The sequence below is a fragment of the Manacus vitellinus genome, unplaced genomic scaffold (genome assembly GCF_001715985.3).
Source record: "Manacus vitellinus isolate BGI_N305 unplaced genomic scaffold, ASM171598v3 scaffold_6_pilon, whole genome shotgun sequence".
Lineage (NCBI taxonomy): Eukaryota > Metazoa > Chordata > Aves > Passeriformes > Pipridae > Manacus > Manacus vitellinus.
Window position 1 is genome coordinate 4319281 of NW_021940750.1, and position 23537 is coordinate 4342817.

General features: G+C 46.6%; 1 protein-coding gene across 2 annotated transcripts; it reads left to right on the forward strand.

Annotated features, from left to right (window-relative positions):
* The first annotated feature begins 3041 nt into the window (after window positions 1-3041).
* SPINT1 (serine peptidase inhibitor, Kunitz type 1) lies at window positions 3042-22234 on the forward strand. 2 transcript variants are annotated; one of them, XM_008919799.2, is made up of 11 exons: window positions 3042-3103; window positions 3287-3756; window positions 11984-12135; window positions 13509-13647; window positions 14732-14902; window positions 15580-15606; window positions 16527-16652; window positions 17566-17616; window positions 18369-18539; window positions 19228-19284; window positions 20306-22234. In XM_008919799.2, the coding sequence occupies exons 2-11, from the start codon at window positions 3330-3332 to the stop codon at window positions 20500-20502; spliced, it is 1518 nt and encodes a 505-aa protein (XP_008918047.1). In that variant the 5' UTR covers window positions 3042-3103; window positions 3287-3329; the 3' UTR covers window positions 20503-22234. The 2 variants fall into 2 exon arrangements, with proteins under 2 accessions (XP_008918047.1, XP_017938192.1); XM_018082703.1 differs by having other exon boundaries at window positions 13512-13647.
* The last annotated feature ends 1303 nt before the right edge of the window (window positions 22235-23537 follow it).

The window sequence follows — 23537 nt, forward strand, 5'->3', positions numbered from 1 at the left end:
TACCCTTGATGCAATGGGAATGGCTCTCAGGAGGACTCAGCAGCCTGTCATCCTTTCTCTTGCTTTGTTCCACAGGACCAGTGATTAGTCATAGCCTGATGAGATCCCTTCCTGTCTCCTTCCTTTGCCACATCTTTGTGCTGTCACTTGCATCCGGGTCTCACCCCTAAACCACACCAGGATGTTTAACCTGAGGCAAATCCAACAAAACAAGCAAGTAAGCAGACCTGTCTCCCAAGCATTAATAATACATGGAGTGGTTCCCAGGTAAAACGCAGCAGAATGGATTTGTCTGTAGCAGCCGGTGGGACAAGCTTCTGTGAGGAAGTCATTGTGGGTGGTGATGCCAGGGAGATGGGTTGTACAATGTGGCAAAAGGGAACCTGAACCAATTCATCCTTATTTTTCTGCCTGTTGCTGGAAGGTGAGCATCCAGCTGCTAACAGGTGCTGAGGTCTCAAGAGTGATCATATAGAAAGAAGGCAGGTGATACACCAAGCTTCTTATAAGCCATGTGTGTCTAAGAGCTCTTTTAATCTTAGTCAAATATTAAACTATGGTGTGGCTTACCCCCCTGAGTCATCTCCTGCAAAGTTATTGCCAGACTGAGAGCAGACACTTGAAAGACAGGCAGAAGCTAACAATGACTCACTGTTTCAGGACCCCTTAAAAACACTCCCAAGTTATAAAATCACACACCCTACTTTCCCTTCACACTAATATGAATAACATGTCTCAGCTGAAGTCATGGGAATTTATTAATTTTGCAGAAGATGAGGGCTGCAACGGGGTTTCTGTGTTAGAAGAGCAAAAATTGAGTTAATGAGTTGGGAGAAAAGCTGCTGCAACAGAGAGTAGAAGTCCTAGTAGAAGTCCTTAACCTCAGGACTAATCTCAATTAAAATCTCAATTACTGAATCCCTCCAGAAGCAACTGGGCATATTTAGAAACTATGCTACTGTTACTAAACATATTGAATAAACCCAAATATAAAATAACTATAAAGACATTTACAGTGAGCAGCAGAAAATTTTGCAGCAGAACATTAGCACCGCTTTCTGCTGAGAGCAAAAGCTATTAAAACTCTAAAGGCTAGGCTAGAACATCTTATGAAGTGCCTCATCCTTTCATAAATGTTGAAAAAAAAGGCAGGGAGATGGAAGGACACACACACACTCTCGAGATGCCAGTCAAGGAATTCTTCCAGCTCTGAGCTTGTAGGAGTTATATTATGTGGCACAAGAAGAAGAGATGTCATGTCCTTCACAGTTGCAGGAAACCTTTGATAGATTTTGTAACACAACACTACTACTGAGGTAGGTTAGGTAATTGCCAGTAAGACAAAAATACCAAACCAGACTGTTTAGGGCCAGATCTGCCAGTGTGGATATCCAAACATGGATGTGGATATCTGCCAATGTGGATGTCCATGGCTGGTTTGCCGTGGGGCCAACTGAACACTTAGCTCCCTGGTCTAGTGCTGGGAACTGCACTGAGACTCACCTGGCTCCACATGGGAGGCTTTGAATATTTATCCAGGAAAAATCTCCTCCAGATTAAATACAAGAGAGAGCCCCCAGCAGAAAGCCTCAGGCAGTTCAGAATACAAGAAGGAGACAATCTTGTTGTTTTTATTTCTCCTGCCCGTATTTGGAAGATGTTCAGGACAGCAAGGTCAACTCCCTCTTTACTCCTTGCACAGTCTGTAGGCAGGTCCAAAAGACCTGGTATAGAGATGGGGTCTGAGTATGGAGTGAGAGGCATCCACGCTTCTTCTGACAAAGATTCTTAAAGCCAAGCAGGAAAACAAACATCTCTCTGCTTTCTAGATGTGCATGTTTCCTACTATCCACTTTCACAGGTTAGGCTTTGCTGGTATTTTTTTAATACACTACCATAGCCAAATCAAAGCAATTTCCTTTTATAAACAGAAGTCAGTACTATACACAAATGTCAGTGTCAGGCCACAGAAGGTATTTTCTTAAAACTTTTCTCATAGAAAGTCACGAGAGGTATTGAAAAATAATGTTACCACAATATTATGTTCCCATGGTGTTTGTGACAGCCAGGAGGTGGTAAACATGTCTCTAAGGACTCTCAACAAATTCTGTGAAGATACATGAGACTGGACCAGGGGTACAGAAAGAAGTGGCAAGAACTGAAATGGTGGACACCAGAATGATCCCCAAAGCCAACTGTTGTTTGATACATAGCTGCTGCTCGCCATCTCTTTGCAAAGACATACCATGAAATGCCATCTCACATTTGTTGTTGTTTTAAGTGATGAAATATTTCATTACAAATAATGTCTAAGCAAATTACCAGCACTCCCTGCTTTCCTAAGGACAATGACAGAGGGATAAGAACAGTTTGCCTGGTGGCTTTAGGACTGTTTACAGACGGAGTGGGCAGATGACACAGGTGTATCTGTTGAACAGAGGAATTTGATCATGCACCTGCAAGCAGAAGCAGAAAAGGAAAATATACATGGACAGGCAGCCTTTGTGTTCCTGTGACCCCAAACATCACTGTCCTGCAAGACAACGGCAGGACATGGGTGATCTATATGAGATTGAGGTGAAATGCTGGACATCAGTGGGGTGCGATTACTAAAAGTTTTCACTGCTGCGGTGGCAGGGTTCCTCCCATGCAGGCAGCCTCCAAATATGATCCCAAGTGCTTTCACTCAAACATCAGAGCACAAGGGCAACTGCCAGAGGACACAGACCGCCTGCTCCCCGGCTTTCAGTTCCTTTGAAGCATCCTTAGCACGGGGATGCAGCACGCACCCGACTGGTGAGATGCTCATCTGCAGTGGGTGCCCTTGCCCCTGCGGGAGCTAATGAACCGCACTAGGCTCTCCTCCAACAGGCGAGAAGATAGTATCAGCTTGTCTCTCCTCCCCTTCCTCTTACGCAATTCACCACGCAGGGGAGTGACTTGATTTTTTTTTTTTTTCTCTCGGGGAGTTGGTTTTCACTTCCTGCGCTCGCCGTGCCTTTGTCTCCGCTGAACGCAGCGGGAGGCACACCTGGGGGGTGAAGGCGCAACGGGACGAGGGGGTCGCCCCCTCTGAGGATCATTTTCACCGGAGACCGCCCAGGTGGGGGGCTGACAGCACCTGCCTGGGGATGAGTTGCAGGGTCGGGGGACACGCTGGCTACCCCAGGGACGAGCTGGAATCCAGAGCGCGGCCTCAGCCGTGTTCGGCTCCCCTCTCGCCCCAGGGTGACATACACTTGAACACCCTCCCTCTTATCTTCATCTGTCTTCTCCCTTCCTTTAGGAAAGGATTAAGGTCTCAAGACAGTGGGAATCGGTGCGCCAAGATGGCCAGAGGGAGACCGGGTCCATGGTTTCTATCGTGGATGTGCTTCGTGCTGGCGCTGGATTTTGGCGAAGGGCAGGAAAGACCCTTCGGTGAAATGTGCCTGGAGGACTTTACGGCAGGACTGCCAGATTGGGTGCTGGATACAGATGCCTCTGTCCAGAACGGAGCCACCTTCTTATCGTCCCCCATGGTCCGTCGGAGCAGGGACTGCGTGAGAGCCTGCTGTAAGGACCCCGCTTGTAACCTGGCTCTCGTGGAGCAAGGCTCGAACACGGAGGAAGACCATATCCGGGGCTGCTTTCTCCTCAACTGCCTCTATGAGCAGGCTTTCGTCTGCAGATTTGCCAGGAAGATCGGCTTTCTCAACTTCTTGAAGAAGGACGTGTATGATTCCTACCTGGCAATGCAGAATCACGGATCCAGTGGTAAGGTGCCCATAAGGGATTCCTGCAAAGTGGGTCTGGAAGAGCATTAATGGTCACTGGTGCCAACTCCTCCAGCCATCATTTGTGCAGCAGTGCTGCCAAACAGCAGGCATAAAGTGATGCTAAAGATGGTGTTTCTGTATGTTTCTCTGCCACAAAGGTTTTCCCCAACCTTGATACTCATTTAAAATCCATGCCTGAGTTTACCTATTAGTAAATGGAGAAGGAATCATTCTTTAACCTATTTGAAACGGGTGGAGTGTGATTACCAGACGCAGTCTGAGGTTTTACTACTTGGCAATGTAGAAAAAGGTATTGTTTTTCTTCTCCCTCCCCGTTGGCCTTTGAGGTTGGAAAGTGAAATCCTCTGAAAATCTACACATCACCGGGTTTTAAAGGGCTGCATTAATCTCTTAATTGCTCAGGGGCTAGAGGCAGGATGCAATCCACTTACCTTTAACAGCACTCTGGGTGGTGAGGTGTCTCAGTATGCTCTGCTTGTTGGGGCTGGTCCCTGCTGCTGAGGGAGAGATAGGAGCAGCTGGGGGAGGTTGGTTAAAATTTCCCCTTTGGAGGTGGGTTTCTCTTCCCCAGTCCCTGTTTACCTAGTCTGAAAGATTGCACCAGGACTCAGAGAACCAGGTGGAAAACAAACTAACTGGAAGCTGGCTACTTGCCACGCACTCTACTGTCCCCAAAGAATTGCAGTGTGTTCAGAAACACTGAAAACACATCAGTCTTCCTTTTGCCTCCTTCCATGTTTTGGCTGAAGCCTAATGAGGCCAAGATGTTTCTAAGCCTGGCTGGGTCTTTGGCAACCATAACCAGTTTATTATTTGTTGAAGCCTGGGCAGGGATATTAGGGGATATCTGTACTGGTAATCCTTCTCACACCCCCTCCCAGTCCACCTGAGGGAAGGAAAGGATCTGTGAAGATGACAGGGGGAGCATCCAGGTGGGCGCAAGGGCTTGGGCTCAATGATGTGAGCTGAATAGGTCTTTGGTCTTCTGCTGGGATGTAACAGCCTGTGAGCCTTCTGGGTGCTGGAGATGAAAAATGGCACCAAACCCATACTGTCCACTTCATCCATCCTGAGTAGCAGTGTGTGGGAAGTCAGAGCAGGGCATGACTTCTCTGGAGCAGCCCTTAGGTGTTTCTGGTTTGAACAGCAATGTGGAGGAAGTGGCCCTCCTGTCCTCTGTCCCTACTAGTGGCTTCCCACTGGATTTTAGGACCTTGTGGAAAAAGGTGTCTCACTGTTGCAGTAGTTCTCCTGCACCTCCATCTCAGGCTCAAAATCCTTTTTGGGAGCTGCAGTTAGGGAGGAACTGAAGGTCACATCACCAGGACTGGAGGTGGCATGCTAGCAGCTGTCTGAACTCCTATATGCTTCATTGTAGGAGGAAAGGGGAATGCATCATCTCCAGAACATCCTGATTTCACAAGATTAGATTAAAATACAACGTACTGTTGAGCAATTCAGTCTCTTCATCTATGGACCAGTGCGCATAGCAGGAGACTGCAAACTCCCCCTCCTTTGGCTGGTCCCAGGGCTTGGCATTGCATGGGTGTGAGTCTTTGGAGTGTCCCTGGGTCACTGACCTCCCTGTGTGACCAGCAGTGATGTGTTTGCCAACCTGCAGCACCAAGCTGCAGCATCCCAGCCACCAATAGGCAAGTGCTGCCTTGCAAACCCTAACGCTCCTTTCACAGATGCTGGGATGGCTGTGGTGGAGCAGGTAGACCCAGGAGGACTTATCAGTGAGAAGTGAAAAACATGCCAGAAATGCAGTTCGGGTTACTCTGCCTGCCGAGGCGGGCATGCCCCTCCTTGCTCACGTGGGGCTTGCGCCATGATACCGCTGCAGGTGTAGGAAGGGCTCAGTCTCTTCTACACCCCTGTTTGACTCTTGGCAGGTGCCAGGCAGGTCTCCAGCTGTAGCGACAGACACTGGACAATGTCTGTGTATTTGGATCAGTTGCAGTGTTCACGCTGTGCTTTGATAGGAAACACATTTCCTTTCTCTCCTGAAATTTTTAGGCATTGTCTTTGACTGATGCTGAATCACCTTGAATGATGTCAGAGGGTGGCAGGGAAAGAGATGGAGTTATTTTACTGGAGAAATAGAAAATAATAACAATGGTTAAATCATCTGGGCCCTGCTCCCCACAGCAGTTGATGAGACACTTAAGAAGGCAGATCTCCCTTTTGGTTCAGATACAAACCAAAAAAAACCCAAACAGAGCCCCAAGCCCCTCCAGCTGTGATGCTGGGATTGGGTCCATGCAGAAGGAATGGGCCTGTCTGGGCAGGAAGGTGGATGCCTAGCTGTCACTGAGGGGGAAAGGGGAAGAGCACAACAGGACAGGTACAGGAGGCAGGATGAAGGAGGCTTCAGGCACTGAGTGTATCCACCTGGCAGCATAAGGAAGCTCTACAGCATTTTTGCTTCTGACCTTTTGAGAATGCCTGAAGAGGTAAGGTGAAACAAGGGTTAAGGAAGCTGTTTTTGGCATGTGAGGTTTTCCTCCCAAATGTTTACAGGTGAAAAATCTTGGCCCGGGCTTTGAACTGGAGACAAAATTGTGTGATTTTCTTGCTGTTGTGCTGTATCAGTGTGAAGTTTCATGGCTGCTTGGGAGCCCAGGCTACTGTCAGCCTCCTGAGACTGGCTCTAAGTGTCTGCAGGAAGTTTATTTGCTGCTTTATCATTAATTTCTTTCCTGTATGTGCTGCTTGTCAGGTGTCCTAGGAACCTTTGCCTGTGGCAATCTTCAGACATCGTCTGCAATAATGAGGATTAAAAGCATGTTTTTTCTAGTGAATAGTGAATATCCATTTAGTGATCCCAGTGGGTGGCATTAAACAAAAAAGTCACATGTTGCAAGACCCACACTACTACTACAGGGAGCAGACTCGAATTAAGAGATTTATATATGTTCTGGAGGAGACTAGGTAACACTTGAAAGAGAGCGTACAGTTGGGGGGCTGCTGAATGGGCAAGTTTAGTCTTGGAGTGTTTCTGAAGCCTGATGGAAGTAGCTGAAATCTGGGAGAGTGCTATAGGAAAATTAATGTATATACTTGCACTGTTCTTGCTCAAGCATCCACAGCAAGACTGTTGGCAACTGAACACAGGGATGGGGTACCCATGCTCTAACCCACTGTGGCCATTCTTATGATGTTATGACTTTAGAAAAACCTGTGGGTACAGGCAATAATAAATACAGCTGAAATCTGGTTTCTGCACATCATCTGAGTGTATTTTCAGTATTTGGAGAAGAAGAGCTTCTGAGTTCTCTATGAGCTGGTGACCACAGCTTGGCACTGTCTCTTGCCTCTTCTAGCTAACGTACAGCCTGAAGTCTCTGATGTTATTGTTAAAAGGCACGATCTTAAATGATTCCCTGGCTGAACTTTGGTGCGAGTTTTCTGCCTGGCTCATTTGGGAGGGGCAGGCTCACCGTGCACTTTATTGGTAATAATGGAGGCCAGTGTTTAAGTGACTAGCCCCAACTTATTCTGGTCTAGGCAAACCAGCTTTGAATGTGAAACTGGAAAATAACCTCCTTGAACCTTTGTCCATTTTTTGAACTGAACCTTTTGCGGTGGTTGTGAAATGCTCAGTAACACTCTCCTCCTCTTGAATTCAGGGCTTGTGAGTGGGAGATGGGAAGTGCTGGGGTACCCCAGGCTTCAGGATGTGTCTACTTCTGCCTCACTGTGGAGAGAGATTTTCAAGCTAAAACTTTGGTAATGCATTCAAAAAAAGAGCTCCCCAAGTCTGAAGCTCATCCCTCCTCAAGTGTTTGGTCCCACACTGCTTTCCATTCTGTGGGCACAGTGCAACTAAAATGAGCAGTGGTGGGACTCCAGCTTGGCTGAGACAGGTCTACCCTTGGATGATCCCCAGCCCTGAGCCACCTGCTCATCCTCCAACTCTCAGCTCAGACCAGGAGAGGGGGAGTTGCACATTTGGTACCCACACCACAGATTCAGAGGATAACGTGTACTGGAAGGGCCCTGGAAGACCATATAGTCCAGCTCCCTGCTCAGAGTTGGTGATGAGCAGCTTCCCCTCTACTTGCTCTGAAACAGTGTTTGTCCTGCAGCATTTACTGAAGTGGCTACCTCATGTCTTGTCACTGGAGCTCCAGTCTAAAGAGACTGGAGGAACAAACCGATCTTTACTAAAATGGCACAAAGACTTGTGCTAAAGCAAATATGACTGGTTTCCCACACCCTGAGGAAGGATGGAGGGGACCTGGTGGTACCAGCAACTTACATTATTCTGAAAATTTAATCTGTTCAGTTGTACTGTGTTGTTTTAGAGAGGTTAAGTTGACCTGCCTTGTGCACCTCTTACAAACCACTACAGAAACATCTGGGAACTAATGCTGAGAGCTGCTTGGCTTTGCATGAGTTGTTGGAAAACTGTATGGCTTTATCATAACTGTTTTTGCTGCCCAGCCAGGATGAAGCCCTAGAAAAAGAGCCTATATTTCTCTTTCTCCAGGCACTATGTTGCATTACCTTGTTCCTTCTCTCTCTCTCCATCCTCAGGCAAATTAACACTGTGGCAGGAGTGTCATCCCTCATTTTGCTTATTGAAGTGGAGAGTTTTCTAGTGTCAATGGGTGAGAAAGCTGTTTGCTTTTGAATGACTTCCCTGAAAGCAATGCAAGAGAAGAGCTTTAGCATTTGTGGGAAGAGCCACACTGCTGCCCACCTGCTTTTGCAGCAGGCAGGTTCAGCTGGCTTCTGTCACTTGAAATCTCCAAGGCTGTGTGTCTTTGAATGCTGGAATTTAGGTGGCCTCATTTCTGCTCTTGGCCTGATCAGTGGCTTTTGTCTCCAGTGAGGTCTTTCCCTTCTCAGTGCTTCAGTGTTCCCAGTGCAAGCCACACTTGTCACTTGTCACTTTGCAAACTGCTTCTGCAAAGGCGATCAGCAAGGGGCTGGAAGAGCCCTTCAGTCACCATGAGAAAGCTTTCTAGCTCTTTCTAGTGCCAACCTCAAATTATTCTCAGGTATTTTTAAGCATTGCTTTGTAGTCTCAGCTACTCAGGGTGTATCTGCATGAGCCCTGGAATGGAGGAAATCTGGTTTTCTGTGGATTTGTATATTGAGGGCAAGAGCTAATATCCAAGCTCCAAAAGAGAAACCCCCAAACTGGAAGCTTTGCAAGTGCTTTCTGCCATGGGATTTCACTGGTACCTGCAGGTTCGGATAGCAAGGTCCCTAGTGGGGTCTCTCCCCCCACCTAGATGCTTACTTTTGCAGCCCTTGTAGGAATTTATTATCTCTTAAATTCCTGTTCCCCATTCAACATTGGTTCAAGTTCACTCACTAGAGGTGAAGCCAGACAAACCACTGACTCCATAAGCCTTTAAACTAGATGAAATTTTTAAAAAAGCAAAAATCAGAGACTGAGGCATGAATACACTGTAAGTAACAAAAAAACTTTTTAAGCATTTTGGATTTCCCCTTCTGATGCATTCTATAAATGGAAGCAGAAGTTGTCACTTAATGATGTGACTCCAGCAGCACATGCTTCACAGTAAGGAGCACACTGCAGAACAGCATCATAAAGCTTTAACCTCCCCATTAATTACAGAGTTTTACAGCAGAAACTTTCCATAGTCAAAAGAGCATTATAGCAAAGGTAACTTTCATTTTACCAACAGACTTTCAGAGCAAAACAAACTGAATGGAGAATCTCCCTTCCACAAGCAGTTTGTTGATACTCGCTCTGGCTCAGTAAGCACTTTTTTCTGAAGCTGAGGTGGACAACAGCCATTTGCCATGGAACGCTTCATATAGTCAGTGTGGCAGAAATACTCCAGTCACTGAGCTTTTAGACATCCTAAGGAGAAAAAGGATAGAATTGAAAAAGAAGTCCTTCATTTCAAGTGAGTGTTCCTCCTTGTCAGTCACCACAGATAAGGAAATACTCCTGACTGTTTTTCTGGAGGTGAGGAGAGTCAGGAAATTTGGCTAATCAGTGATGGAATCTGGAGAAATTGCTGACCATTGATCAGAACTGAGCTTTTACTTCACTGTGCTATTCACAACGCAAAGTAACCGCTTGGCCTGCAATTTTTTGTTTAAAGTGTATGTGCTTAAAAATGTAAGGAAAAATATGATTTGGAGTCATGAGTTAATGATCAGCCTCTGTGTTGTTGAAAAGTGGCCTTGTGCAATTGCACCCACCTACTGGGCTCACCCTGCCAGGAGAGTGGGAGGGAGTAGGCTGCCTTTCTCCTAGCAGGCTCCTGGCATCATTTGCCTGGCAGGAATGGCAGGAATGTCTCCCATTTCCAGAGCTTGCAGTGCTGTGTACTACAAGGTGTTTGTGGGGCTGTTTGGTTTGGAAGGTGTCGCCAGCTCCAGTCATCGCTTTTGCTTATGAATGTTCTCATGGCAAGACCACTTGAAAATAAGGCAAAATTCCATTGATCTGTCCTACTGGCCCTGCTCAAAACCAAGAGATGTCAGGCACTCTTGTCCCTGCTCGATGTCTTTCAGTAGTCTTTGTGCTTGACTGAGACAGGACCCATCATTCTGGCACACAGCCCTGAGGAAGGAGTGGTAGGGAGCTGTGGCTCACCCAAAGGTGAGAGGATACCAGGGTGGGCATCTCTGCTTGTGTCATCTTCCTGACCTCTTTCAGTCCAACTTGGTCTCCTCTGCCTGTTTTGGTGGATGGATCAAGCTCAGCAATATGAGCTTGATTCCATATTGTTCCCACCCAATACTTACATGAAAAGGGAAAAGATAAAACCAGACTGCAGGGCTGCAGCTGGGAGCAGGCTGCATGGGGAGCCCCAGGGGACTGGTGCTCCGGGGACTGGCACACAAGTGCCCTCCTTCTGCAGCCAGACAGGCTGAGTGCAATGCTTGGATGTGTAAACAGGTTTGCTTCCCCTGAGATTTTTTGGTGGCAACAAGACCAGAATAGAATGAGTATGTCTTCATTTGGCAAAAGATAGCAGAAAATAGAAGATTCTGGGTGGATTTGTGGTAACTGCTCTGGAATACTTCTTGCAAAGCCCTCTATCCTACTGCATTTAGTGACAAAAGAATTAAGTAGCTTGTTTTGAATGTCAGGTTTATTCATCTATATGCTTTATATTAAACGTCCCTTCAGTAAATTCCAGTAAGAGCCAGCAGCTGGGATCTGAATCTAAATACACTCAAATGGGAAATTAGGAGCAAGTCTGCAACAGTGAAAATAATCAGCTAGGGGAGTAATTTTCTAAGGCGTTTGAACACTATTTCCCTTCTCAATCACAGTTGATAAAACAGTGTAATGGCAGAGTGATTTATATCTAGCTTATAAATGATGGTGAGTGCTTTTACAAAAGACTCAGGTTGAACTGGAACATTGAGACTTGGACTTGGTACAGGCGCTACCAGGTGGAGTTTTATGGGCTGAGCTATGTACTAAGCCTGTGATCAGAGACATTCAGGCCAAAAGGAGTTATGAGTCAAGCTCAATGGTGTTATTGTATAGGCTGTTCTTGCTGGCACAGGCAGGGATCAATTTTCATCTCTTGCACTTACAGTCTGGAAAAATGTTTAATAGGTTGTGGTGGTTGCTGGTAAGCTAGTCCATAAGATGGTACAAAAATAACAACCCCACGAATGGCATTTTTATTCTGTTTTAAAGGCATGCATATCAGAGAGTGAGGTGGAAGATGAGCTGGAGGAGGGATATTTCCCATCCGAGTCCCACAGTGTGTAGCTCTGGCTAAATACACTAATGTGGTCCTTAGGGATGGTAGTGGGAATGATGAGAGTCAGTTCCACATTCTTCAGCACCCACATCAGGCCATCTCCCTAAGCGAAGGGTGGGAATTGCTCTGTGCTGTTTTGCGAGGATGCGGTTCAACAGTCGGAAGCACAATGGCTGTACCCACAAGGTGACCCTCTTATGGTGGTTCCTGTGGACAGAAGTGGCCAGGGAGCCAACTGACTCAAAGACACTGCCAGCGTGGGTTGTGCAGTTACTAAATTAGTGAGTGCAGTATTAACGGTACTGATTGCCTGTTGCTTACTCAGGCTTCAAGGAGTACAGCTGTATAAAAGTGTTTTCCTTTCAGCAGTAGAAGTCTGTATTGATTTAGCCTGGAAGAATCCCCCTCCTTTGTCTTCCTGTGATGGAGACAAGGACTGGACCCTTCAACCTCTTACCCATTCCTTGTTCTACATTTCTTCTGCAGATGACCATCCTCCAATAGCCCGCGCTGTCAAGGACATGCGGGTACAGCCAGGGGAGCCAGTGATGCTGAGAGGCACAGAGAGCACGGATGACCGAGGGATAGTCAGCTATGAATGGAAACAGATCCTTGGCAACCCTTCAGTGGAGATGAAGGTAGGGAGCTGCTGGAAGTAAGCAGTTTGCTCAGTGTCACCTGTGGTCTGCACTAGGTTGGGTGGTCACAGCCCTGACTTAGAAGTTACCTTGTCCTTTCCTCTTCAAGCCAGTCCACCAACGAGCCTGTTCCCAAAAGCTATGGAGCACTCCTTGTGGTTGCCTCTACACTCTTGCACACTACTTGGAAGTGGCATTTCTTGGCCTATCAGGTCTCAGGCTCCCTGCACAGAATGCTGTCTCAAACCTCCCTGAGCAATACCTGGTCTGCCTGGGCAGGAGCAGCTGAGAGGCAGCAGCTTCGTTGCAAGAGCTGCCTCTGGTCCCAAGATCCTGTAGTTCAGTGAGGGGCCTGCAGTTAATTTTACTCTGTCCACTGTGATGCATCTCCTCCTCTGTTTCTGAATAATCCAGTCTCAGACTCTGCTTCTGTTCTCCTGGGGCTTTTTCTGGACTTTGTCTCTCTCTTTAGAGCATAGGTTCTTCCTCCTATTTTATCTGAGCTGGAGCAAAAGTCATGTCTCCTGTCCAGATCCAAGATTTCTGGGGTGTGAACACTGCCTATTTGATAGATGTTAGAAGTGAATTGCGGCTTTAGAAGAGCTAATTATTTCTGTTAAACTTCTGCAAAATGCTTTGGAAAGCCTTGAAGCTTACATGGAGTTCTTGTGGCACCTTTTGGAAGAATTAGCAAATGAGTACATCAGGCCCACAGCTGATTTTGAACATCAGCAATGACAAGCTCTAGAGTGCTAAGGGGTCTGTGGAAATAGTAAGCTCTCCTTTCCTTTTCCCTTTGCCCTAACCCAACCAAAGCATCGTGAGGTGAGGGAGAGGGGGAAGAGTCCCCTAATACTACATTAAAATAGTGTATGACGAGGTTGTGTTCCTTTGAAATGTAACCAAAAACAGAGATAGTGTGGAAATGAAGGTGCAATTTTCTAGGTAAATATAGGGGAAGAGTTTGTGTCGATAATATTGTAGCTTTCTATTCTGACAAAATAATTAAATACACCTACCTTATTCCCTATATACTAATAGGTTTTATGTTTTAAAAAGGAAAATAAAAACTACAGGTATTTCCATCCTCTCCAAAGAGGTTTTTTTTCCCCTTGTGCTTTCACAATGACTGAAAATATAAAATATCTAATTATGCTGTGGTACTTGTTCTCTCTGCTATTCCAGCTGGGTACCAGCCCATGATTTTGAGGGGATTGTGTAGCACTGAGATATTTTTCATGCCAGACATCTGCTTGAAGGTTTCCATCCAAGCTCCTTTCTCCTTAATGCAGGAACATGGGCCTTGCATGGCTTCACTCACTCCTTCATTAGAGGTACTTTCTCATGCATAAGCCTTTCTTTTGCATTCTCAGAAGCATGAAGAAGACCAGGTAGAAATCTCCAACCTGCAGGTGGGGACTTACGTCTTCCAGCTTACTGTCACGGACACTGCACAACAGCAAGACTTCACCAACATCACCATCATGGTCCTGAACTCTGAACAGACGGAAGGTGAGCCTGAGCCCACAGAGGTCTAGCTGGAGTCCTTAAGCCTGGGTGCTGCTCTGGCATTACTGTGCTCTTCTCAGAGAGGTAGATGGAAGAAGAGCACAACTAAGAGGCTGGACTTGAATGCCAGGTTTTCCAGTAAAATCCTGGACCAGTAGTGAAAGGTCTCCACATTCATAGTGGTCTGTTTTAGGGTTTTCACATACTCCTGCAGCAGAAGTGGCCTGCAATAACCCCACCCACTCCGCCTGTCATTGTCCTCTGCTGGGTGACACCAGAGGGTCTGAAGCCTGGGTGCAACTGAGGGGGTAAAACAGGAGAACCTGAAAGGTCTTGTTGACTCTGATTTCGCTGTGAAATCCCTTGGGTCACAGGGTAGGTAGAGCCGTTTGCAAGACATTCAGAGTGTCCCTGGCTTTATTTCTATGTTTTTTCCTTTAATGGCCTTGTTTAATGATAAAAATGTTCAGCATTACAAGTGCATTAGGAGCAAGGAGTTCGTGGACAAATGGTTGACTAGTAGCTAAGCAGGGGATTTCTCCTCTTACCACAGGTACCATAAAAGTATAAGAACAGTCACGTCAAGTGACACTAATGGTCTGACCAAACTCCAGTACACTGCATTCAACAGTGTCCAGCAGTTGATGCTTTGGAAAGAGTACAAGAACATGAGATGCGATCAGTATATCCCTACTTTGCTTGACTAATCCCCAAGGATTTTGCAGCTGGAATATTTTTTTAAGCAGAAGATGGTGTCTTTTTGTTTAATAACCATGGATTAATCCCTTTTTGCACAGCAGCAACATCCTGAAACAAGGAGTTTCACAGCTTAACTACGTGCTTTGTGGTGAAGCAGCTCCTTCTGTTTTATGGATATGGCACCTTCTGTTTTGGTTTTGTGACCCTGCCTTTCATATTAAAAAATGCATTACATGATTCCCTACTCTACTTCTCCACGCTGCTCAAGATTTTACAAATCTTTCAGACGAGTCCTTTGGAAGACTTCCTTTGCCTTCACATATACAAAGGAGAAAGTCTTCCAAAGGACTTGTCTAACCAGAGCCTTTTATGTTAACTTTCTTGACAGAGCATTGTTTGACCCCTAAGAAGGTGGGTTGGTGTCGGGGATCTTTTCCACGCTGGTTTTACAACCCAAGCCTTCAGCAGTGTGAGGAGTTCATTTTTGGTGGCTGCAAGCCCAACAAGAATAACTACTTACGGGAAGAGGAGTGTATACTCGCCTGCAAGAATGTTAGAGGTGAGTCTTCTCTGAAAATCCAATTCCCTCTTTCTCTTAGGATTGGGGTGACCCTGTGGACAGGTATTGCAGCTTCTTGGCTGATGACTAGTTAGAGCCCAGTAAGCTGAGGAGACTGGGCTAATTATGGATGGGCAATCCTTTTCTTATGCTGCCAACATATCTGACCCAGCTCCTGAAGCACTGCTCCACTGGACAGTGTCCCTGGTATGCCTCTGCCTGCAAAAGCCCTCACCAAACCTTTGTGTCATCTGAAACCTAAATTCAGAGGGCAGCATTGTGCTGTGGGGGGCCAGAAGTGCTTCACTCCCCAAATGAAATTAATCTCCCTCCTTAGTACCCTCTTGGCCAAGTTCTGAGAACCATGTAGTGCTGCCTCAGATAAACAGGCCCTTTGCAGTGAACAGCTTAAGGAGGAGGCAAAAGCCTTGGAAAAGAAAGACTGTTTGGAAATGGTCTAGCTAGTGGTGGGAAGTTCTCCTCTGCTCTTCCAGGCCTGCCAATCTGGGGTCCCTGGGTGGGTAGCATCTGTATTTCACCTTCCTGACCCATCCAGAGCTTCCTTCCAGAAAATATGCACTCCTTAGATGACATATGAAGGCAATATAATGCTGATATTGAGCTGACAAAATGATGTAGTGGTGAATTTATTTTATTTTTTCCCCTTGTCTCTTCAGGTTCTTTTGGTGGGCGACAACAGCCAGGTGAGTCTCCTGTACCATGGTGTAATCCTGCTGTGAGCTTGGGCTCAGTGTCTCATGTCCATTCCTGTGGCTCTTGATTAGGACTCAGTCAGTGTGGAAAGTGAGGCACTGGAGACTAGTTTCTTTAGTAAGCCTTTTACTTTCATGTCATAGGATAATTCAGGTTGGAATTACCTATGGAGGTCATCTGGTCCAGCCCACTACTCAAAATCTACCAACTTTGAGTCACATTATGTTGCTCAGGACTGTAGTCATCCAGTTGAAGGGGATTTTACACTTTCTCTGGTCAAACTGTGCCAGTGTTTGACCCTCATTAAAATGTTTTACCCTTACACTGAATTGCTTTTCTTGTTGCAACTCCTATCTGTTGCTGCACCTCCGAAATGAGTCTGTCCTCTCCCTAACCTCTGTGTTCTCCCTAACCTCATGCTAGGTCTTGCGCGTCAGGCCCTTGCTGAGTCTCTGCTGGATTCACTCTATTATGCCAATGTCTTTTGTGCACTGGGGAGCTCAGAGCTGGGTACAGTACTCAGCACTTGGGAATACCTCTGGAGCAAAGGGGTTTGAAGCTCTTGCAGTCCAGTGTGTAGGTTTTTGTTTGGCTTTCCTAACTTAATCCCCCATGCTTGGACAATGTCTCCATATTCTTCCTGAGTAGCTCTTTCTTGCTTCCACTGTCTGTGTACTTCTTTCCTGAGATGAAGCATGGCTGTTCCCAGAGCAATGTTTCATTTATAATCAGGAATTTTTCTTTTTTTTTTTTTTTGAGTCTAGGGTGGCACTGAGAAGAGACCTTTACCAATCTGCCTTGTTTCTTGTTTGCCAACCCTCTCAGCAGCTTTTAAGTTCTTCATAAAGCAGCTGTGTGGCAGGGAGAAACAATCAGTTTTAATGAGCTATCTGAACTGTTTCTGATGCAGTATGCAATGGGAACTGTCAGGCCCCCTTCTTCAGATGCAAGGATGGCTGCTGCATTGATGCCTATCTGGAGTGTGATGAAACTCTTGACTGTGCTGATGGATCGGATGAGATGTACTGTGAACGATGTAAGTACTTTGTAGTATCTGCCCAGGGATGACTGCAATGTAAGTTACAGGTGCTAAATCAATGCTTTTTGGTGTCTTCTGTTTTTATCTCCTGATACTGCATTATCTCTTTCTGCAGGATTATATTTGCAGGTTCTGCCATCTCCTGTATCTCTGCTGACTGCAAAAGATGACCTTCCTTCTGTGATGTTTCCTGCCTCTTAAATACTCTTTGACTGTCTTCTTTGCACCTGTCTGTAAGACTTCAGAGCCTGTCCTTCCCTCCCCTTCCAGTATTTTTCTCACTGAGTGACCTTACCTGCTCTCATAGAGTTGAGAAGTGGGAAAGGAAACCGTGATTTCTCCCAGTCTGTCCAGTGACACAGTCCCCTTAACGTCCTCATGTTATGCTAATGTAAATGCATAGTGGTGAGATGCCTAAGTGCCTAAGTCCACACTCTCTCCTCACTCCCTCCATCCTTCCTCCCCTCTTGTGACAGAATTGCCATAATCTCTTCCCCATATATGAGTGTTTTGCTACCTTTTTAGGCTGCAAGCCTACAATTCATCTCTTTTGCCCTTCTTATATTCTACATTAGTGCTCTTTTGTACTTCTTAAAACCTGGAGTGGTAGCAGTTTTCCCATACTTCTCAATGGAAAACAAAAGCAAGAACAGCCTTCATTTTCCTTAGTTATGTCTCTGTATTTGTGGAATGGAAATTGGGAATAGTTTCTCTTTATTACATTTTATTTTCCCCATGTTACTCTCATAGCTTTGAGATATTTAAGAATATCAAATGATATCTCCCTTTCCCTGGCTTGTGATAGCAAAGGAATGTGCAGGAAAAGACCCATCTGCCTATGTCTACATGGATGGAGGCATTTCTTTTCAACTGCTGAAAGAAGTTTTAACATGCAGTGTTTCCTTCACAGATGCTCGTGAGTTCAATAGACTGCAGAAAATCAATGTCACACATAAGCAAGGTAAGTACAGTCCAGAGCACATAGGCTGAACCTCTACCAGCTTTTGTTTTTTTCTTCACTCTGTTGCTTCATGGTAAAACTGCTTCCCTGTATAAATCCAAAACCAGATGTAGCATCTGGGTAGTCTTTGTATTAAAAATGAGCAAGGTCCTGTTCCCTGGCCTCGAGGACAGCTGTTGAGAGCAGGCTTTCGCTGTCCTGCCTAAACTTTTTCCACCCAAGCAGATCTCACGCATGTTGCCTGCTGGGCACAGTACATGGACTCTACAAAACCCTGCAGCAGCTTTTTGGAAGTAGTGCAAACCAAAGCAGTGTGAGGGACACAACAATGCCTGTGTTCAATCCCATACCTTTGCCTTGTTTGTACTAGTGTAGACAGTGGACCTGTCACTGGGCTAAAAGAGTATATTCCAAGTCAGCTGAAATAGAGCTTGCTTCTAGAGGAGACCTGAGCCAATCTGTGGTTTCTGTGTCCAGGCTCTTCGTGTTTCCTTCTGCCTCCCAAGGAGGACGGGTCATTTCCATGAGGGATTGAATCCAGGCTTTTGCATAACTGCACGCTCTAATGTTCCTTTTTCCTCCTTGCTAGTTGGGTTTATGGGCAGGTGGCCGCTCGTCTTGACAATGCCAATTTGAGCAGCTGGCAACTGGGCAGTGGGGACCTGAAAGCTGCTGTTCTGGCTATAGTTTTCCTCTGCCATAGTGCTCTTTTTTTGAAAGCATGCTAAAACACCTCCCCCTTGCTTTGCCAGGTCACTGTGTGGATTTGCCTGATACTGGCCAGTGCAGCGAAAGCATCCCCCGCTGGTACTATAACCCATTCTCAGAGAAATGTGACCCCTTCACCTACGGAGGCTGTGGTGGCAACAACAACAACTTCGAAGAAGAGGAAGAGTGCATGAAATCGTGTTCAGGCATCACAAGTAAGCATATATAGCGAGGGTTAGAGTTTTACTGATCAAACTGTGAAAATCCTTCAGATTAAGTTCTGTGGTCCCAAAGAGGTGGTGCCTTGGGAGCTTTCAGTCAAAGCAGCTCTGCTCTCAAACCCTGGCCATGACCCACAGTGACCAATGGTTTATGGGGAATGGTGTATCTACAGCATCTTTCTGCAATGCTTTCCAGCTCTGAGAAATTACAGGTTGCATTTTGGGTACTGATGTTGAAAAAGAGACAAAGGAGGATAGCAAAATTAACCAGAGACATGGTATAGGTGGTCTACAGAGAATCTAACCTTCTAGCTTGGCTCCAGATCTCAAGTGAGAGGGGAGAAAATATGAAAATCCTCAATGACATATACTAGGCCGAAGTTTTAAATGAACAAGGGAAAAGTTTACACTGTAGAACTTTGTGTGTGTTGCTGTGGAGGCTAACAGGAGGAATTCTGCCAAACTGTATCTGTTAGAGGCAAACCGTTGCTGATTTTCTGATTTTCTGCCACCCTCAGCTACACTGTGCCTCATAGCCTGCCCTCAGAGCTCAGTACCATGGTTGTCAAAAAGGGATGCTGTATGCATTCAGTCACTTCAGAGCACTGGAAATACAGTCATCAGAAACCTGTCTTATCCCTTGTTACCAACCTTTTTCTCCCCCTCTGTGTTCCCAATTCAGAAGCAGATGTCATTGGCCGAAGATGGGAATCATTTGAGTCCCAAACTGCTATCTTAAGTGAGTAACAGTTTTTCCTACAGATCTTGCTTATTGCTTTTCCCTGTCCCGAAAAGTGCAACAGTGTCACCTGTGCCTGTGACTCAGTAGCTCATATAGGGTCCTGATTTTCTTTCCATCAACACGCATGAATGCTCCACTGTTCAACATCAAAAAATGGCAAGTAAAATTCTTCCTAAGGGCTAAGTTCACATGAGGACTACTAACTTCTGCAAGAAAGAAGGCTCAAGCAGATATGGCAATAATGTTGGGTGCTAGAATGTGAGGAAATGTGGCAACCCTGTACACCCTCTCTACAACACTAAAAAATTCTACAGCTATTAAAATACAAGTTCTTTAAAGAATAGCACATGAAGGTTGGTGTCCTTTTACTGCAGAGCTGTAGGCCTTTTTCTTCAGTAGAAAACTCCTGAAATTATACACCTTTATTCTTCAATCCTAGAGATTGATTTAATCTTCAAATTTACACCATCTCTCAAATGCATCCTGTTTGACTGTCTCCACTGATAATGCAGGAGTTTGTTTGGCTGGAGAAGAACAAGTGCTCACACCAGTGCTACAAGTGCTTTCCCAAACATTCAGCCTATTCACCATAGCTCACTTCCTCAACATTGTCCTAACCCTAACCGGGAGGTGCCTTCTGTGACCACCCTTTGGTGGCCTGTTGAGGTATGACACAAGGCCAGCATTGCAGAAGGACTTGTTATTTCTACGGGTGTCAAATGGCGAAGTCTGCCGAAGTCTGGGAACAGCCTTTAGAGGGCGTGGTGCATCTGGGAAACACTGGGAACCATCATTTGGGAGAGACAGGCTGGCTGAACCTAGGCCATACCTTTATGCCATGTGGTTACCATCTTTCTCCTTTCCTGGTTGTTCAGTGACCACCCTGCTGTCATGCCAGCTGTTGCCTAACTCTTCTCTTAGCCAGCACAATTTCAGCAGCGGTTTTTGTGCTTGCTTCCTCCTGACCACTCCTGCCGCATCAGAGCATCCCTCCTAACATGTTCATGTATCCCTGCAGGTGCCTTTGAGGTAGTGATTGCTGTACTCCTTGGGATCTGCATCATGGTGGTCCTGGTGATCATTGGCTACTTCTTCTTGAAGAAAAAGAAGAAGAACAGCCATCGCCGTCAGCCTGCCACTGCTACCAACTCAACCCTCTCCACCACAGAGGACACTGAGCATCTGTTTTACAGCAGTGCCACCAAACCAGTCTGACCTACAGCCTGTCTCTCTCCAGCTCAACACTGGGGCACTCCCCAGAACTTCTGGAGTTCTGTTTCTATGCATGGGCCTGTGCCTGAAGGACTTTTTCTCTGTGAAGACATTTGTAGCATCAGGCCAAGATCTAGCCATGATTTGGCAGTACTGGTATTTGTGATTGTCTTGGCTAAATGGCTGCTCTGGAAAGTGAGGATCTGGGAGCATTCTGATGCTCTCTGATATCCATCCCTTCCTAACCTCAAACAATCCAGTGAAACTCTGAATTACATCTTTCTTCCTGCTTAAACCTGGAGCACTATTCTGCTCAACTTCCTGAAGGACCCTGGGAATGGATCTGTGTAGCGTTTATGTTGGTGAATGGTGCAAGCTCACCAGAGCCAGCAATCTGTTTGCAGTGCCACTTTCTTCCAGCCAACCTTGTACTTTCCTCCCTTTCTCCCAGTCCTCTGCAAGGTGGCCCTGCCTCACAGCAGTCTTCCTGGCCATGGCGAGTCTCTTGAGGTCTGTGGGAGTCACATAACCATCCAGACCTGCACAGTTCTGTGACACTGCAGCGGTTCCTGTTTTCAAGATGGATGGAAACAGAAATACCTGCTTTAATCACTAGCCTTTGCTTTTTAACAGAAAAGCACACCTAGACTTTTTTTTTCTACCTGGCTGTTGTGTTTCAGCCTCCTGTGTATACGACATGTCCACTATTTTCTCTGTGAGTTGCCCTGGTTGCTTTTCCAGTGTTCAGTCTGAACCCAGACACATTGAGAAAATACCTATTTATTCTCACATGAAAGGAAAGTAAATGTCCCTACTTTTCCTGCTGCTGATGAGGGGAGGGTGGAAGGACCCAGCTGCCTCGCAGTTAAAACTTTGCCTCAGCTCTGATTTTACTGTGTGTTTCTCACAGCACAAAGCCTGACCTGAGTCCCTGGCACCTCCCAGAGCAGAGGAGTGGACTGGATACCAGCAGCTAATCTCTACAGGCTTCCTTGTTCCTGCTGGCTTGTCCCTCCCTGAGCAAGATAAGCCTGACCCTGGGAGGTCCAGAGCTCATCCCTGGCCCCAGGGCAGCATACCAGATCCCCACTTTGGCAAGGTATTGTGTTCCCCCATAGTCCCTTTGCAACGAGATACTTCCTAGTTCTGTACTGCGGCATCTCTGTGGTCCAGGCTTGTACCTCAGTAAGCTGAGGACTTCTGTTGGGGCAGAAGCAGCTATTTGTGAAGTACCTGATGTGCTTTGTTGGATATGGGGTCAGCACCAGTCCCCAGACTTCCAGTGCCTGCTGCTCTTGGAAAACTGCTGTGAAGAGAGAGGAAACTGGTGTATATGTTTGCGTGTGTGTGTGTGTGTGTGTGTGTGTGTGTGAAAGAAGCATAAATCTGTGTACAGACTTTAGTTTCAGTGCTTGAACTGGTTCAGGGCCGAGGGCAGAGTGGCTCTGGAAGGCTCTGGTGAAGCCATGCCCAGCTCAAGACATGACTCAGGTCCTCTCAGGTGCAGTGCCAGGAGAGCTGCCTCCTTGGGCTGGAAGTAAAGAAACCACTGTCCAGAGCCTGCTGGCAATCTGACTGCATGCCTCTTCCTGTGATGGGCATCTGCCTGAGTGTCCCTGGGGCTGGTCAGATTCCTCCATGGCTTTTCATGATCTGTCTCATACCATTTCTTCCATCTTTTTGTTTTTCCCACAGCCTATCATGGCCTATGCAATAAACCTAGTGTCTTGATTTATTTTTTTGGTGTGTATTCACTCTGATAATAAAAAGGAATTGTTTGTTTTATCTGGCTTGGGAGTGGTGTCTGAGGAGCAATGACCTGGAGAGGGGGAAGGTACCGTTCCCATGCCTGCTTATCTCCCACCCTTTCATCTGCCCTGACTGTGGTATCTCAGGGAGAGCTGCAGGAGTGGCGGTCCCATGGCTTGGGGAGGGCTGGGAGTGCAGGATACAACATATGTGGATATCTGGAGAGGCAACTACTGCATGAGGTGTGCTGGGAGCGAGATCATTACCCACTAAGTCACCCAGAGAGCAAGGCAGGGTGTAACCTGAAACTGGGTTCCAGCTGGTCAGACTGGTTTGGGCTTTGGGTCTGAAACCAAAAGCAGACACTATTTTTCAAACAGGAGTTGCTCTAGCTGTGTCTCCAGGCTGGTGATCGCTCAGGCACTGCAGTGTAAAGTCAGCTAAATCTAACTGGCTAATCGGCAGTGGGTATGTGCAGGAACCAGGCAGACCTGCCCTGTATCACTGACCTGGCAGCACTGGCTGAGCCTCCAAGCACAGCAGGAGTGCTTTCTCCCTGCACCCTGCTCTGGGCTGTGGACTTTGCTCTGTCATGACCACCCACACTACACAGGTCTCCTGTCCAGCGGTCTCCAGCTATTTCTAGGCATAAGTACAGACATTATTCCCCTTGTCCTCTGAAGTGCTGCCCCAGGAGCAGCTCTACTGAGCCCAGCTCAGCTTAGCCGATGGGGTCACCGCTCCCAGAGGGAGCCTGGCTTGGGAGTGCTGCCTGAAACCATGGCTGCTTCTCTTGACTCTCCAGAGAGAAGTGGGTATGTGCTTGGCTGTCTCTTTCACTTACAGCACACCTTTTTGTCCCCTGGTGTTGGACACAGTCCTGCTGGAGGCTGCAGGTCCAGCCTGAGTCTTTCCCTTTGCAGTTTGTGGGCCTGCACCCCCTAAGTCCCACCTGTCTTCAGCCCCCATACTCCCTGCCTGACGCAAGGGCTTCTGCTCCCCAGGAAATCCCAGCTCTGGAAAATGTGTTTGTTTTTTGGACAGGAACGGGAGCCCAGAGTTTGAAACTTTCTGCAAAATGAGAATCCCACTCCTCAAAGACCAGCGGTGAAGAGTGGCTGCCTCGCTGCCCACTAAGCAGGAACACTGTTGAGTGAAAGCTGAGTTGCCCCATTCTGCTGGCTATGCCAGACAGGGAGCACATCCTCTATATGGATCCTCTGTGAGGATCCTCTAATCCTCAGCTGTGTCCAGGAAAACACAGTTGTGTGAAGCCATTGGATGGTTTG

What these genes read in the sequence shown, in the direction of transcription:
- SPINT1 (XM_008919799.2), top strand. Translation starts at nt 3,330, where the DNA reads ATGGCCAGAGGGAGACCGGGTCCATGGTTTCTATCGTGGATGTGCTTC. An exon ending in TGGTGGGCGACAACAGCCAG is followed by an intron (nt 15,607 to 16,526) that starts GTGAGTCTCCTG and finishes TTTCTGATGCAG; the next exon opens with TATGCAATGGGAACTGTCAG. An exon ending in CAATGTCACACATAAGCAAG is followed by an intron (nt 17,617 to 18,368) that starts GTAAGTACAGTC and finishes TTGCTTTGCCAG; the next exon opens with GTCACTGTGTGGATTTGCCT.